The sequence below is a fragment of the Orycteropus afer genome, unplaced genomic scaffold, assembly GCF_000298275.1.
Source record: "Orycteropus afer afer isolate SDZICR_OR568_19922 unplaced genomic scaffold, OryAfe1.0 scaffold00342, whole genome shotgun sequence".
Taxonomy (NCBI): Eukaryota; Metazoa; Chordata; class Mammalia; order Tubulidentata; family Orycteropodidae; genus Orycteropus; species Orycteropus afer.
The window spans coordinates 452,400-468,406 of record NW_006921929.1 but is presented as its reverse complement, the minus strand read 5'-3'; the positions used below and the strand labels follow the sequence as shown (position 1 = coordinate 468,406).

Sequence of the window (16,007 nt, the reverse complement as noted above, 5' to 3'; positions counted from 1 at the left end):
ATATAAGCTTTACTGGTGTTTGTTTCTCTAGAGAACCCAGTCTAACACAAGTATTATGTATGCAATAGTATTTGCCTTTATTGTCTGTACCTCTTGTGAACCTTTCCATGTCTTCCTTTTCCTTAGTGATATTATGCTAGTCACGTGCTTTTGTTATCCCTATGCTTCTTTGCATCTGACAATCTGTAATCATTGCATTTTATTATTGCAACATGAATTTATTAATCAATTATTGTATACATGACTCTGGGTTGAGTGCTACATCATTTTATAAAAATCCCCACAATTTTTTAGTATATTTAGGAAAAGTAAAGGAAATGGACCCCACATTGTAATGCAAAGAGCAACAACATATATTAATGTTTTAATAAATCTATCTGCAGTTTAAGCATCTTAAATGTATGCTTATTTTCGTATTTGATAATTTTGCGTATTATCTTTTTCATCTACTAGGAATATAGCTCCATGGAGCCAATATTATAGATAGAGGATGTGTGACTCTTTTCTCTAAAAGTGATGGCCAGAATAGCTCCAGAATTTCCAAAATTACTGTCTCTTACCTTTATACCTTGAGTCCCATGAAGGGCTCCTCATTAGTTATTTCTGCTGTTTATAGTAAAGGTAGTTACAGTGCTGGTCCAGCTTCATTAGCTTTTAATGGAATTGAAATATGATCATTTAGAATAGAACTGGAGATGAGCAGTTAAAACACATATGTACCCTCTACCACAATAAAATCTGGAGCTTTTTATGTCCAAGAAAAGCCAAAGGTGCTTAATGTTTTAAATACGATCCTGAAGAGATCTATTCCACCACAGTAATATCGTGGTCTATCTTGACCTCAAAAACTGTGGTTTTATTACTTTCTGGATTAACTGGCCTCTCTCTCAGATACATAGATCTGAAAATCCTATAGAAACTTTATTTTGCCTAGAGTTAGGTGTTACCTAGGATGAAAAGTATCCGAGTAGCTAAAGCAAATTTCAGAAAAGCCAATGAATCCCTCTATAGGGAAAATCCATGCCACCATGGGTTCTCAGAAACAATCTTACTGAACTAACTTCTCAGGTTTGAGCTAGGACTGAAACTCTGAATGAGGAATCATTGCTCTACACAGTGGCAAAACATGAAATGATCTGTCTTTAGGTTCCAGATTGTCACTGTAATTTTTTCCACTTTATCACTTTGAATAATGAATTTTGATCCCAAATTCATACCCTTCAAAGTGTGTATTTAAGACAAACTTTGCATTTAAAGTGAATCAACTGGTATAAAAATTTAGAGGTGACATTTGTGAAGATAAATAAAAAGTACAGTTTCAACCACTCTTGAGTAGGTAGATGTCAAGCATGAGGAAAAGCATGAAACTGGACATTTTATACATAATCTGACTTCTCATTGCTTTCAGAAATTTACTAGGACAAGTACCCAAAAGCAAATAGAGTTATCATAGAGAAAGATGTTAGTACAGTAATCTTATTTTTACTAAAGAAAGAAAGAAAGAAGTGTATGATTGATAGGTCCCACGTGTATTTTAGAAGAGAGACCTAAGCACAATTCTCACACCGAAGTGGTCTAAAAATTACATTTTACAACCTTTGATATGTATAAGCTGGAGCAAAGAAGATATTGGAAAGACATGGTTTTGGAATAAGATAAACCTTTGTTCTAATCCTTCTAGCTGTGTGATCTTACAAAAATGATTAACTCAACTGAATTTTAGTTTGTCATGTATTAAATGAGAATATAAATATCTCTGGAAACAGAGCCCATGACTGGGATTCTTATCGAAGTGATTAATTTAGGGAGTATAGAGGTTTAATCCTCTCAGAGGAAGGGGAATGAAGAAAACAAGGTAAAGAAAGGAAAAGAGCTAAACATAAATAAGATACATCATTTATATTTGATAGCCCATAGTAGTCACCCCATATTCCTCATTCCCCATAATGTATAATACTTTTACTATATTGACAAAAGGAATGATCCAATAAATTACCTCAAACACAAAGACATGTGAATGTAATTAATTGATTGAGCAGGACCAGTTTTTAATAGGTATTTTGTTAGTATCTCTTTTGATTCTTTTTTATTTATTTGGACATCTGCTAATATTTACAACTGCAGTGCAGTGAGTTACTTAATATGATTCTTCTAGCCATGGTCTTTGTGACTCCTACCAGAAGACTAGGTGGGACTATGCAAGTGTGGGGTACTTGTGGCCCAACAAGGGGATTGGATAGCTTGCTAATAAAGTAAATAGGGGGAATGGCAACTTTGCATAGGTAGAACCATGAAAATGGGGTGTATGGAACCCTAGTGTGGGGTATGGTCAGTTTTGTCTTCCTGCTAGTTTTGAAATGGCCATCCTGGAGGCAGAAGGGAGGATCTCACTACTATCAAGAAAGAAGAAGCAGAAGTGGAAAACATCCTTGGACCCAAGATCCCTAGAATGAATTTCCTCAATATGGGACAGAAAGAGAAAGAGAGAGCGAGCTGTGATGCTTTGCTGAGATAATGAGAGACAGTGGCAGGGAAACTATAGCAGCAGAAGCAGCAGAACCAGGAGACCAGCATGAGATGGAGCAGTGGGCTTCCTGGCCCATGGAGCAGGACAGCTGGCTACTTTCAGGCAAGAGACTTGCTGGCTGATTGGGGTGCCTCTTTGGCACCTATCTTTAGAGCTGAAAGAGCATTGTAACACTTGCCTAAGCAAGGCAGAGGCCAGGGGGCCCCAGGGCTGAGGGGCTGTGCCAGAGAGAAGTGTGTCTATGGCACAGCTGAGAAAAAGCTGTCTTGATTGAAAAACTGAGTAGTATCCTGAGTTGTTTCTAATCCTGGGCTGTAGCCAGTTACTTCCCTCATGTACCCAATGGTCATGAGATTCTTGAGTTCAGTGTGGCCACTGTAATGAATGATCAAACCTAGAAGAGAAGTAGAGAGCATCATGGGAGGGATGGTTTGTGTCAGAATTGGTAGACGGTAGTAGCATGTCTGACCTTCACTTTATATGAATCAGCCTTGGGCTTTTGACCTTGATCCTTCTTTCCCTTTGTGAAATTAGAGGTGGTCAGAGCCACCCCCATTCCCTTTTTGTAGCTGTGTCCTGAGTTGTTTACAGCTACCATATGATATTAGGTGAGAGTCCCTGGGTTGTTTAAACTATTAATGTTCTCAGTTGCTAACTGAAAGTTTGGAAGTTCAAGTCCACTCAGGAACCTTGGAAAAAAGACCTGACTACCTCCAAAAAAAATCAGCCAATGAAAACCCTATGGAGCACCATACTCTGACACACATGAGGTTGCCATGAGTTGGGACCGATACTAGATGTTTTTGTTAGGTGGGGCCAAGTCAATTTTCAACTCATAACAACCCCATTAGACAAAGTAGAACTGCCTCATAGAGTTTTCTAGGCTATAATCTTTATGGGAACAGTTCACCAGGTCTTTCTCCCATGGAACCACTGGGTGGGATTGAGCTGTTAATCTTATGCCACCACCAAAAAACAAAACAAACCAGTAATAATAATATTCACTTAACATACTATAAAGCTCAAAGTCACTTCATTTATTATTGTTACGATATTTGCGTGTATAGAATACATTGGGGTTTATATATATTGTGATGGTTAAGGTTATGTGTCAACTTGACTAGGCCATGATTCTCATGGTTTGGCAGATATTATGTAATTAATCACATTCCATTTTGTGACCTGATGTGAGCAGCCAGCAGTTGAAAGAGGAGTTTTCTTGGAGGTGTGGGCTGCATCCAATGTATATGGATGTTCTGGCAAAACTCAAACTCTTTCTATCCTCCATCTGACTCATCATCTTCTGACTTCTGGTTTTTGGTACAGGAACCAGCAGCCTAGCAGCTGGCCTGCAGAAGTTGGGATTCTCCAACTCCTGCAGCCCATTAAGCCAGCAGCCTGATGTCTGGCCCCTAATTTGGGGTTTGTGAGCCCCTGCAACCATGAGAGTCAGCAGAAGCACCCCACCTGATCCTGACCCACAGATTTAGGGCTTACTATCCTCTACACTTGTGTGAGCCATATCCTTTAAATAAATAAAGTTAGTCCCGACTCATAGCAATTCCTTCTTGGGTTTCCCAGGAAGTATCACTACGGAAGTAGATTGCCCAACCTTCCTTCCGAGGAGCAGCGGGTAGGTTTTGCCCTTCTTCAGAACCCAGCCTAAGATAGATATGTTCATGTAAATTTCTAAAATATTTTGTTTAATTAAATATTTGTTTAAGACTAAATAGAGATCTTCTTTATTACTCTCTTTATTCTTATATTTCTTTTTCCATTTTACCCTAGATATATACTGTGCATTATTTGGGTCATATACTAATTGTCCAAAGCATTAAGAACCACAATTTTCAGTTGATTCAATGAGAATATTTTAGGGCTGCAGAACCCTAACAAAGATTGTTTAAAGCATATCACTGTAAAGATCCTTAGTGGCAGGTCATTTTGATCCTGAAGTATGGTCAGAACAGAAAACCACTGCATTTGACTCCATTTTCATTTATGAATATATGAATTGATAAATGTTAATAATTTTTGAGATATTTTTTATTGCTTAGAACTTTAATTGTTCCCTTTGCCAGTGGAGTCTCAGAGTGTAGTTTGCCTACTGCTGAGTTCAGTGGGAGTGTGATCTTGTCTAATATTGTCAGATACCACTAATGCCCTCTCTGGTTTATGGTGATTTTGTTTTGTTTTGTCTTGGGGAAAAAAAAAAAAAAACTAGTATGCTTCACTATTTTCTGTAGAGTCCTTACTATGCACTCTTCTTCCTTCATTATTAGTAATTGTTGCTAAACTAAAACTGTGTTCAATGCCACTGCTGTTCATACTGAGGTACCAATAATCTTCAAAGAAGAACAGATTTGAAAAGGTTTGTGAACTTATCTTTCTATAATTTGTGTCTTTATTAAATTGGAAACACATTTTATAAGGAGCTCTGATGATACAATGCCTAAAGCATTTGACTGTTACCAGAACGCTGGCTGTTCAAACCCACCAGCCACTGCTTGGAAGGAAGACCAGGCAATCTACTTTTGCAAAAATTTACTGCCTCTGAAACCCAATGGGGGGCACTATGAATCGGAATCAACTTGATTGCAATGGGTTTGGTTTTTGGCTTACCTATACCTTAGGACCTCTAGTGGCACAGTAATTAAAGCATGTGGCCACTAACCAAAAGCTTGGTGGTTTGAACCCACCAACCTTTCTGCAGGAGAAATATGAGGCTGTCTGCTTCTGTAAATATTTTCTGCCTTGGAAACCCTGTGGGACAGTTATACTTTGTTCTATAGAGTCACTATGAGTCAGAATCAACATGATGGCAGTGGGTTTTTTTTTTAAAAAAAAAAACTGAAAAGTAGATGAATAGAGGGAAATGTCAATTTCTGCTCTGTTATCTCACTGGTAATAGTTATTCAACATATAGTCCATATTGACCATTTGAGTTCAAGTTCCCAAGAGATACCTAGTCCAATTTCTCAAGCTTTAGTGAAAGATACAAGCACAAGCATAAGGAGTTCAGAAAGAGTGTCCAGGAAATTCTTCCACTCTTAGTCTGGAAGTTGAGGATATGGATGGCAGCAAACTTCCTTCCTACTCTGGAGGCAAGAGCCCAAGCTCAAGTAAGTAATTTTGTGGGTTGGGCAAGGCTGAATAATTATGGATTTCATAGTTGAATATGTTTAATATAATAAGGCCAATAGAATACAGAAGGGAACAAAAGAAATACTTTATATACTTCTTGTCTTAGTTATCCAGTGCTACTATAACAGATATACCACAAGTGGGTGGTTTTAACACACAGAATTTATTTTTCCACAGTTTAGGTGGCTAGAAATCTGAATTCAGAATGCCAGCTCCAGGGGAAGGTTTCTTTTCTCTGTTGGCTCTGAGGGAAGATTCTTGTTCCATGGTTCCTTGGCAGTCTTCATGTTTTGGCATCTGTCTTCCCTCATCTCTGCTAGTTTGCTTGCTTGTTTAATGACTTTTATATTTCAAAAGAGATTGGCTTAAGTCACATCCTACACTGATGTTATCTCATTAACATAACAAAGAAAATTCATTCCCAATGTAATTTTATCACAGATATAAGGGTTAAGATTTGCAACACATATTTTGGGGGGATGCATTTCAAATTGTAACAATACTCATTATATGTTGGCCTCAGGGCTTAGAAGTAGATATGAAAAAAGTATTTGTTAAAGATAAATGAACATTTGATAATGTAACAAAACATTAACAAGCACCTGCTCTGTTTTAAATACTATGTAAAGAGTTTTATAAACCATATTTCTTTGATCCATATAACCTATGTGACGTATGTCCAGACAGACTTCATTATCTGAATACTCTTCACCTGAATCCCCATAAATATGAATTTTGTAGGAAACTTTCATAGCATAATGATATTCATTAATGAATTGACCATTTACAATGCCATCCACAGTCCACACATCTCTGTTGACATTTGGTGTCCTATCAGTGCCCACCATGGTGTTACTTGGTCAAATTCTAGATGCAAATGAATTGTGTACTGACAGCAATGGGCATACAAAATAGAGTGAGCTTCACACTTAAAGGAAGCCCTTGGGAAAATTGATTAAAAAGTTACTCAAAGCCATAAGTAATTCTATGATTAGGCTGTGAAAATCAGTCATGAAACAGTGGAACTTTTGTAGTTAAATCAAAAAATTATGCAATGAATAACAGTGACTGATTTATTCTTTGTCCTAAGAATGTATTCATAGTTGCTATCATAATCGATATGGTAGTTGATGCTAGATAAAACAAACCCACTTGAATAATTTTTAATTTCAGGATAAGGTTCCATTTAAATACGTTTTCATGATTTATTAAAAATCATTTAGCTTTCATTTTAAATGGAATCAGTTTAAAAGGCATTTCCCCCAGCATGAATTATCCTCATATAATAAGGATTTTCTGTATTCTTAGTTTTATTTTACATAAGAGTAAATTCATCCTCTGAGGACTTAAAATACTTTCATGTGTTGTTAGTTGCTATACAGTTGGCCCCCAACAAATGGCAATCCCATGAACAAGGTAACAATACACTGCCCAGGCCAGTGCCATCCCCATGATCCATTGTGAATCGGACCCTTGTGACTCATAGGGCTTTCATTTATGAATTTTTGGAAGTAGATTACTAGGCTTTTCTTCCCAGTCTGTCTTATTCTGATAGTTGAAGCCTGTTCATCATCATAGCAACAAGTCAGCCTCCACTGGCAGATGAAACAGTGTTAGCTGCACATGAGGTATATTGGCCAGAAATCAAACTGAGCTCTCTAGCATGGAAAGCAAGAATTCTACCACTGAACAACCAACGCCTCACATTCATGTAGTCACATCATTTACTGACTGTTTTGGTTAAACTGTTTCTGACCACAGTCTTTTGATGCCAACTCCAAGTTTCTTTCCATCATACATCAGCTAATTTTTAATTTCCTTCCTCTCATGTACCACATCATACCATATTTTAAAAAATCATTAATTTGACTGCATTATCTCTCCTTTCCCTTCTCTCATCAAAATTCACTATCCTCAAAACACTTCCTCCAGGATTTTGCTCTTAGGAGTCCCTCTGGTTGCTGCTGTTGTTGTTATGTGCCGTGGAGTCGGACCCGACTCGTAGCGACACCTCCTTGGGTTTCTGAGGCAGTATCACTATGGAAGTAGATTGCCCCATCTTCCTTCCAAGGAGTGGCTGGTGGGTTTGAACCACCAGCCTTCTGGTTAGCAGTCAAGTGTCTTAGGCACTAAGCTACCAGAGCTCCCAGAGTCCCTCCTAGACTAACAATTACTGAGTAATTATTACTTGGTTGAATATTTCATCTAGGTTGATATTTGTAATTCCATGTAATATTTTCCCACTACCTTGGGAGATGGGAGGCCCCTTGTTGATCCACATATCACATTGTAAGTTTTTTTTTTTTTTTTTTAAATCATGCTTTGGGTGCAAATTTACATGTATTATAACATTTTTAACTTGCAACTTCAGAATTTGTGAGAGGCCTTAATATGAAGTATATATTTCTTGTCATATAACTTATACAACCAAATATTCCTGTCTTAAAAAGAAAAAAGAACTTATTAAAAAATATCAACTATCCCAGAAAAACTTCAAGTCCAGTGGTTTTGCTTTATACTCTCATGTCTTTAATAGCATTTTTTTGTTGAACTTTAAAGTGAGATAATTAAACATGTCAGTATACTTCAAAATGCAGACTTATTATACACTTGTTTGTCGCAAAATATTCATGGCCATAATTGACATTATTGGAATATTTTATCATTGTGTTTGGATAGCAAAACAGAGAGAAATCAGATGGCTGTGCTTTCAATGAATTGCTTTAAGTCTTGGTTATTTCAAAAAACAACACCATTTTTTTTTCCTATTAAAATCATTGGTTTCTTCCACCTTCATGTCCAGCAGAAAATATTGGTCACTTTAATGGAAAGAATGATAATAATGGCCATCAGCATGCCATCAGTTTAAGAACAAGATTAAAGTTGTTTGGTTGTAATAAAATTGAGCCTCTCTGTCTATGATAAAAGCAACACAACAGCATCATTATTCTTACCAAAATAGATAGAACAGAATGCAATTACAATGATATTAGAATAATAGGTATTTAAGTTAACGTGATGAACATAAAGATCATTATACAATGAAGGGTATTTATGCAAGACTTAATGTTTAATCTTGGGTCAAAAGCATTTATCAACCAAGGAAAATATTTCACAGAAATGAAATGGTAATTTACCTAGATGGTTTGATATGAGTGATGCTGGGAAGACCTACACAACCACATATACTCCATAAAGGACCCCGATGCCCAAGGATGCAGAATGGGGACATTCCATGGTTCCTTATGCTCATATTATTGTTGACACATATTTTCCCACAATCCAACATTTATTGTAGGTATCCAATTAAAAAAAAAAAAAAAAAACCTAGATAAGTAGATATCCTTGGTTTCTTACCTGTGTGTTTACCCAGCGTAATGATTAATATGACAGCCTGTGGAGCAAAACTTCATGGTTTGAGTCCTGTTCTGCAGCTTAATAGTTTTCTAAATTTAGAAACATTACTTAAGCCCTCCAGAAAAAAGCAGTAGGAATTTCCTCTGTGGTTTTTATGACCATTGAATGAGTCAGGGCATATAAAGTATTTAAAACACTGCAAAGTGCTCAACAAATGTCATTGATATTATAATATTATATTATCACATATTTTCAGAATGCAGATAGCATCATGTAGACATAAAAACAGTATTTAAACATACAGTCAATTAATGCTTAAAGTAATGAAAACCGCATTAGAGATAAAAGACTAAACCTCAAAGAATTTAGAGTCCAATGATTAAAACATCCTCATTTCCTTCAAGGGTCTTCTCAGACACAGCTAGTTTACTACCAAATTCATTATAACATTCTGGGGGCCAGTAAGAGGTCCTATCCTCTGAATGTGTGAGCCACACTTACTTACCACTGAACTTGAAGGTATTGGACAACTATTCCTATCCAGTGCTTTCAAGTGGATTCTAGATAGAAGTGAAGTCATCAGTAGCTTTCTGTTTGTCTTAGGACATGACTGTGGAATCACTGACCTCACTTTTAATAGGTTTAACAATATTGTCTCTGTTGTTGTTGTTGTTATATGCCATCAAGTCAGCCCTGACTCATAGCGACCCCTCCTTGGGTTTCCGAGGCAGTATCACTACAGAAGTAGGATTGCCCAACCTTCCTTCAAGGAGTGGCTGGTGGGTTTGAACCGCCAGCCTTGTGGTTAGCAGTCAAGTGCCTTAGGCACTATGCTACCAGAGCTCCTAGTTATTCTTTCTCCACACTTTCTTGTAGCCACATAAATTTTCTGTCAGGACCTCAAACGTGTCATGTTCTTTTGCATCTCAGGACCTCTTCACATTCCCCTCCCCTGTGTGGAACACTCTCCATACATGGTGTCTGCCTTAAACCCCTTCAGATTCCTTGTGAAAGCACAACTACTCATGGCAATACTCACTAATTCTTTCACAGACCTGGCTGCATTTCCATTACATGCTCTCTTCTTAATGTTTGTGTAGGCTGCTGTCAAGTCAGCTCTGACTCATGGCAACTTTATCTATAACAGAATGAAACTGTCCAATCTTGTGCCATCTTCAGGATCATTGATATCTTTCAGTCCATTATTGTTGGCATTGTGTCAGTCCATCTCAATGAAGGTTTCTCTCATTTTCACTGACTCTATCAAATACAATATCCTTTTCTAGTAATTAGTCTTTCCTGATGATTTGTCCAAAGTGGGTGACTTGAAGTCTTGCCATCCTCACTTCTAAGGAAAATTCTTATTTAGTATTGAGCCCTCTTTTTTCTTTTTAATATTTATTACAAATATAAACATATAATTAACTTTATAAAGACAATGTTGTTGTTGTGTTGTTATGTGCCGTTGAGTCGGACCCAACTCATAGCGACCCCTCCTTGGGTTTCCGAGGCAGTATCACTATGGAAGTAGATTGTTCCATCTTCCTTCTGAGGAGTGGCTGGTGAGTACATCATATTTACTGATAACTGATGCAAATTAAAGTATATGCATTCAGTATGTCATCAATACAAAGAAGAGTAGGAGTAACAACAAATGGGAGCAGGAGAGAAAAGGAAAACAAGAATGAGTGTGAGAGAGGGAAAGAGAGAAAGCATAAGCATTTAGATACCACAGGTTATCCCATCCACTATTCCAGGTGACAAGCTTATGAGCTAATGCCCAGGAGTAGTCATAGGAAAACATGAGACATTTGCCCTGCTGTTTTCTCCATTATTCTTATTCCCAACTGTCTTCTAGTGTAGAGTCTCATTGCCGTTGAGTCAGATCCAATTCATAGTGACCCCTCTTTGGGTTTCTGAGGCGGTATCACTACGGAAGTAGATTGCCCAGCCTTCCTTCCAAGGAGTGGCTGATGGGAGAACTCTAGTATTCGAACATACCTTTTTTCAAACACCATCACTCCTTCACATAAGCCAATGATTTTATCTTGTGCTCAATTAAGAACGAAAGTGGTCCTAAATCTCTAGAAAAATTGGCCATGTTCAATTAATTGGGAGACACTATTGGGACCTCAAGGTAACATTATCCTAGGGAAATTTAATTATGTATAATTTTTACCTTACTTGCTAATTTAGAAACTAACATACAAAGAAGATCTAGCTCTCTCCATTTTTGTTTAATGTTTGTAATCTTGGCTACAATATAAGGTCTGGAGGGCAGACCCCTCACATATGTACGTTCTTCACACACAGCAGGACACCCACATCATGTGTTATTGTCATTAGCTGTCATCACGTCGACTCCAACTCATGGCAATTTTACATACAATGGAATGAAATGTTCTCTAATCCTGCATCATCCTCACAATAACCAGTTTGTTCAAGTCCATCGTTATGACTACTGTGTTGGTCCTTCTCAGCCAGAGTCTCTCTTGCCCTTTTTGGCCCTCTCATTTACCTACATGATACTCTCCTGTAGAGATTTATCCCTCTTGATGACCTATCTGAAGCAAGCAAGTCAGACAGTGTTCTTGTTATCCATAAAGTTTTCATTGGCTAATTTCCAGAAGTAGATCAGATCTTTCTCCTACTCTGTCTTAGTCTGGAAGCTCTGCTGTAACCTGTCCATCATAAGTGATCTTGCTGGTATTTGAAATACTGCTGGTATATCTTCCTGCATCATAGCAACATACAAGTCACCAAAGTATGACAGACTGACAGGTGGAGGATGGCCTGGATCATGCTTAATAAATAAATATTTGTTGAATTAATTAACATTCTACTCAGAGTTTGCACACACAGTCTATTTGGCAGCAATACTGAATTTAAACTTATGAAGACTAAAGAAGCAGAGGAGAGAATTCCAGGCCCTTTAGCATAACCCAGACCTAGATAGCCTGAGTCTTTTCATAGACACTAAATTAAAGCAGCAGAAAAACTGAAAGCTGAGCAAGACAAAGCTCAGTGTGTTAGAATGAAGACTTATAGGGATAAAGTCACATTCTGTCCTTCAATTCTCTCTTCAAGTCAAACTCTAACCAAAAAAAGCTGACACTTCCCTTATCATTTTAGGTCGAACGAGCCGAACTCGATTTATCATTATGCCAACCCAAGGAGAAGGACGGCCATGCCCCACAGAGCTTACCCAGCAGAAAACCTGCCCAGTGACCCCCTGCTACAGCTGGGTCCTTGGTAACTGGTCTGCATGTAAATTGGAGGTAGGTCATGTAATGACACTTAGATAAATGTTTTTCAGTTTGTTGAAATCACTTGTCTAGTCAAACATATGTGCTGATGGAATAAATTTCACAGCTCCAGGAACCTGGCACAATGTAATTTTAACACAATAGAAACATGGAAAAATACAACCAAGTGACTTAACCTCATGCAGAGTGAGATTACTAGGAAAAGAAATAGCCATTCATTAGGCATTGATTATAACAGGCCAGGCATAAGGATTTCAAACTTTTTGGCAACCTCAAGAATTCTATGTTATTTCCTTGGCTTGTTAGGAATATCAAAGTATTATTTAATTAGGCAAAACCTTGATGCTGCATAGATTGTATTTTTAAAAGAGGCACTTTTAAGCTTAGACAAAATCTTGCATATGGGCAGAAAACCAAAAGTATATGAAAGTTATATTTTAACATTATTACACGAAACAGGGTTACCACATTTTCCTCATGATTACTTTTTTATTGGATTGAAATATAAATGCCTTGCAACATCGTAATATATCACGTGCCCAGAGCTTTTGCTAAATCAGCAAAGAGGATCTACTGCATTTTCTCTCTGGCTTCTTGCTTAAGAAAAAGCACACTGATTTTCCCTATTATTTTACTACTCTATCTTTCAGTTCCTGTTCTAAAGTATATTTTAACTAGGTCACAATCGTTGGGTATACATTAAAAATCTAAGGCATATTCTCATAGAGATGTTTAGTGTTCCTGTTAGGATGACATTGTAGCGTGGGATTATTATCTTGCAGAAGTTAAATACCCATGTGTATTAATAGGCTCTGGGGGTGGGGGGAGTGTGGTACATTGGTTCAGTTTTCTCTTAACAGAAACTAAGGTAACCATGCTAATTAACTAACTGAATAGTACCATAACAGCTTTAAGTATGAATACTTCGTCTCCTAGTCTAATGTCTTCTTTCCTGTACTGTTAGTATTTTTAATGCTGTTTGGAATCACATACAAGTATAACATATGGAGAATGTTTCTCCTTACGGTTCTGATGAATACTGGTAGAGAAAATACATTCAGATGCTTCAGGAACTCATTGCAGGACAAGGGAGAGGAAAGAAAGTTATGAAGAAGAGAAAGAGAGGGGAGGAAGGAGAAATAAGAGATGGACAAACTTCATATTCCAAGTTTTACCAGCCAGACAAGTGTTATGGTAACTTATTTGTTGTTTTAGACATTATCTTTTACCTTCTTAAGTGTTAGGAGCCTCTTTTGGTATTTATGTCAGCTAACTTATTTCAAAGGAATATTTTGGGAAAATGCCAAATGCTGTGTTTATTTTACATCACGTATTTTGCTCTTTCCAAAATTACAGGAACAATAGTGGTGGGTTGTGACCATTCTCTGTAGTGGTGTTGGTGGTGGGTGGGAGTTAATGTTATCTTTTTGAGATAACCAGACTTGGAGACCACTAGAAGAAATAACCAATTTTTGCCTCCAGAAATTTCAGAACTGCCTCTGATTTCTAGATGGAGTTAGTCCCCTCACTGAAATTCCAGTCAGGAGCTAACTCTGGAATTAACCTTAATCCAGGCAAAGCCTTCAAAAAACAAGATGTTGTAGTGAATTATTCTTAGGTAGACACTTTATCCAAGCAGGCCTATAAGCATTCTTCCCCAAGAGTTTGAGAAAGAATTGAAACTATTTGATGATATTATAATCAGGAACATTTACCTAACAGGTTTTTTCCCACCTTTGTGGATAAAGTCAGTCCACAAGCAAAAGAGAACACTGAAGGGGACATATAAAGAAAAGCAGACAAATGAGACAGCAAATAATGATATTTGGGTTGACATTTCCCTGAGGTGGACCTGCATTCTTACTATTCCTGCTGCCTGATTAGAAACTCTGTGAGATAACAGTATCTTTTCAATAAATTACCTTTTCTTAAATTAATTAATAATTAATTAATTTTGTAAGTTGAATTTTTTTGAATCTCAATCGAAATGCTCCTGGACATTTGCACACAAAGAAAAAAACACCATCTCTGTTTTTCTTTGGATATATCATGTCCAAACCTACCAAATGCTTCTTGGGAACCCATTTACTGAAGGTGTTGATTATCCTACATATTAATTTTTTTTTAAATTAAAAAAATCCCTATGACTACCCACTCCCTATGCCCTTCTTAACTATGCATTCCTATCTGTCCAGCTTTCCCTCTTTGTGAATGCTGCCCCTCTGGTGTCTTATGTCTGATTGATCTAAGGGGTGCATCTACTTAGAGTAGGTAGAGGTATCACCCTGGGTTAAGTGTTCTGCATGTAGATCTTTCTACTGTTAGGCTGAGAGCCAATCCATGGAAGTGAATCTGTTTCTAGGCCCAAAGGGTAACACAGCACCACAGTCTCAAGGGTTCTCTATTTGACTAGTAATCCTGGTCACTTTTGTGTTTTTGAATTTTGTTCCACATGTTTTTTTCTCCCACTCTATCCAGAATCTCCAGTTTTGATCCCTTTCTGAGTGGTTGGCATTGGTATTCAGGCACCATCTAATTCTTCTGGCCTCAGAGTCATGAAAGCTGAGGTCCTCATGGTCCATCTTATCTTTGAACTAATTATTTCCAAATGCCTTTGATTTTCTTCACTCTTTTTGCTCCAGATGAGAGGAGACAAAATAGTTGCATCTTAGGTGGCTGCTCGAAAGCTTTTAACCCCAGTCACTACTCACCAAACTAGATTGTATAACAAGATTTGTATGTACTATATTGTGCCAATTGAGCATGATGTCCCCCAAGACTATGTTCCTGAGTCTGCAGGCCTGGCGATTCTCTTTCTCAAGGTGTTTTGTTTTCTCTCAGAAGTTACTCCACCTCTGTCTTCTGTTGCTTCTGTAATGTATGTGGCTAATTTTGTAGCACAAGTGCATATGTAAGATTATCTTCAGCCAAATCTATCCTTGGTCTTGGATATATTCTTGTTTGCCTACCCCCACCTGATCTTCACACCTGTCCATGCATTTATCCTAAACTATTACATACACAATACATTAAACAGAAGGCTACGGATGATCCTATATATTTAAGGGATTGATTGCCTTTAAGAAATACCCATCATTATAAAGAAGCTCTGGATGGGAGCTCTGGTGGTGTAGTGCCTACGGCCTTTGACTGCTAACTAGAAGACTGATGGTTCAAATCGACCAACCACTCCTCAGAAGGAAGGTTAGGGAATCTACTTTCATAGTGATACCACCTCGGAAACCCAAGGAGGGGTCGCTATGAGTTGGATTTGACTTGGCAGCAGTGAGTAAGATGGTATAGTGTGTAAGGCATTTGACTGATAACCAGAAGGTTGGTGTTTCAAACCCACCAAACACTCTTCAGAAGGAAGACTGGGCAATGTACTTCTGTAGCGAGACTGTCTTGGAAACCCAAGGAGGGCTTGCTATGAGTTGAAATTGACTTGACAACAGTGAGTTTGGTTTCCTTTTTCCTTTTTCTTTTTTTTTTTTTTTTGCACAAGGTACAATGGATACACCAATTCTAGCATAATTTTCTGTGGAAAGACATCAGTAAAAGAAATACTTGTCCTCAGGCATTATTTTTTCTTTTTGTTGTTGTTGTTGTTAAGTGCCATCGAGTCATTTCTGACTCATAGCGACCCCATGCACAGCAGAACGAAACACTGCCCGATCCCACGCCAGCCCCACAATCCCTGCTATACTTGAGCC

General features: G+C 37.7%; 1 protein-coding gene across 1 annotated transcript in view; it reads left to right on the top strand.

The window, feature by feature from the left end:
* The window catches only part of THSD7B (thrombospondin type 1 domain containing 7B), a 1,104,189-nt gene that overhangs the window by 1,056,028 nt on the left and 32,154 nt on the right, over positions 1–16,007 (top strand). The window contains exon 21 of the mRNA XM_042782491.1: positions 12,161–12,306. Within this exon, the coding sequence (XP_042638425.1) occupies positions 12,161–12,306 (146 nt within the window). The remainder of the gene's footprint in view (positions 1–12,160; positions 12,307–16,007) is intronic.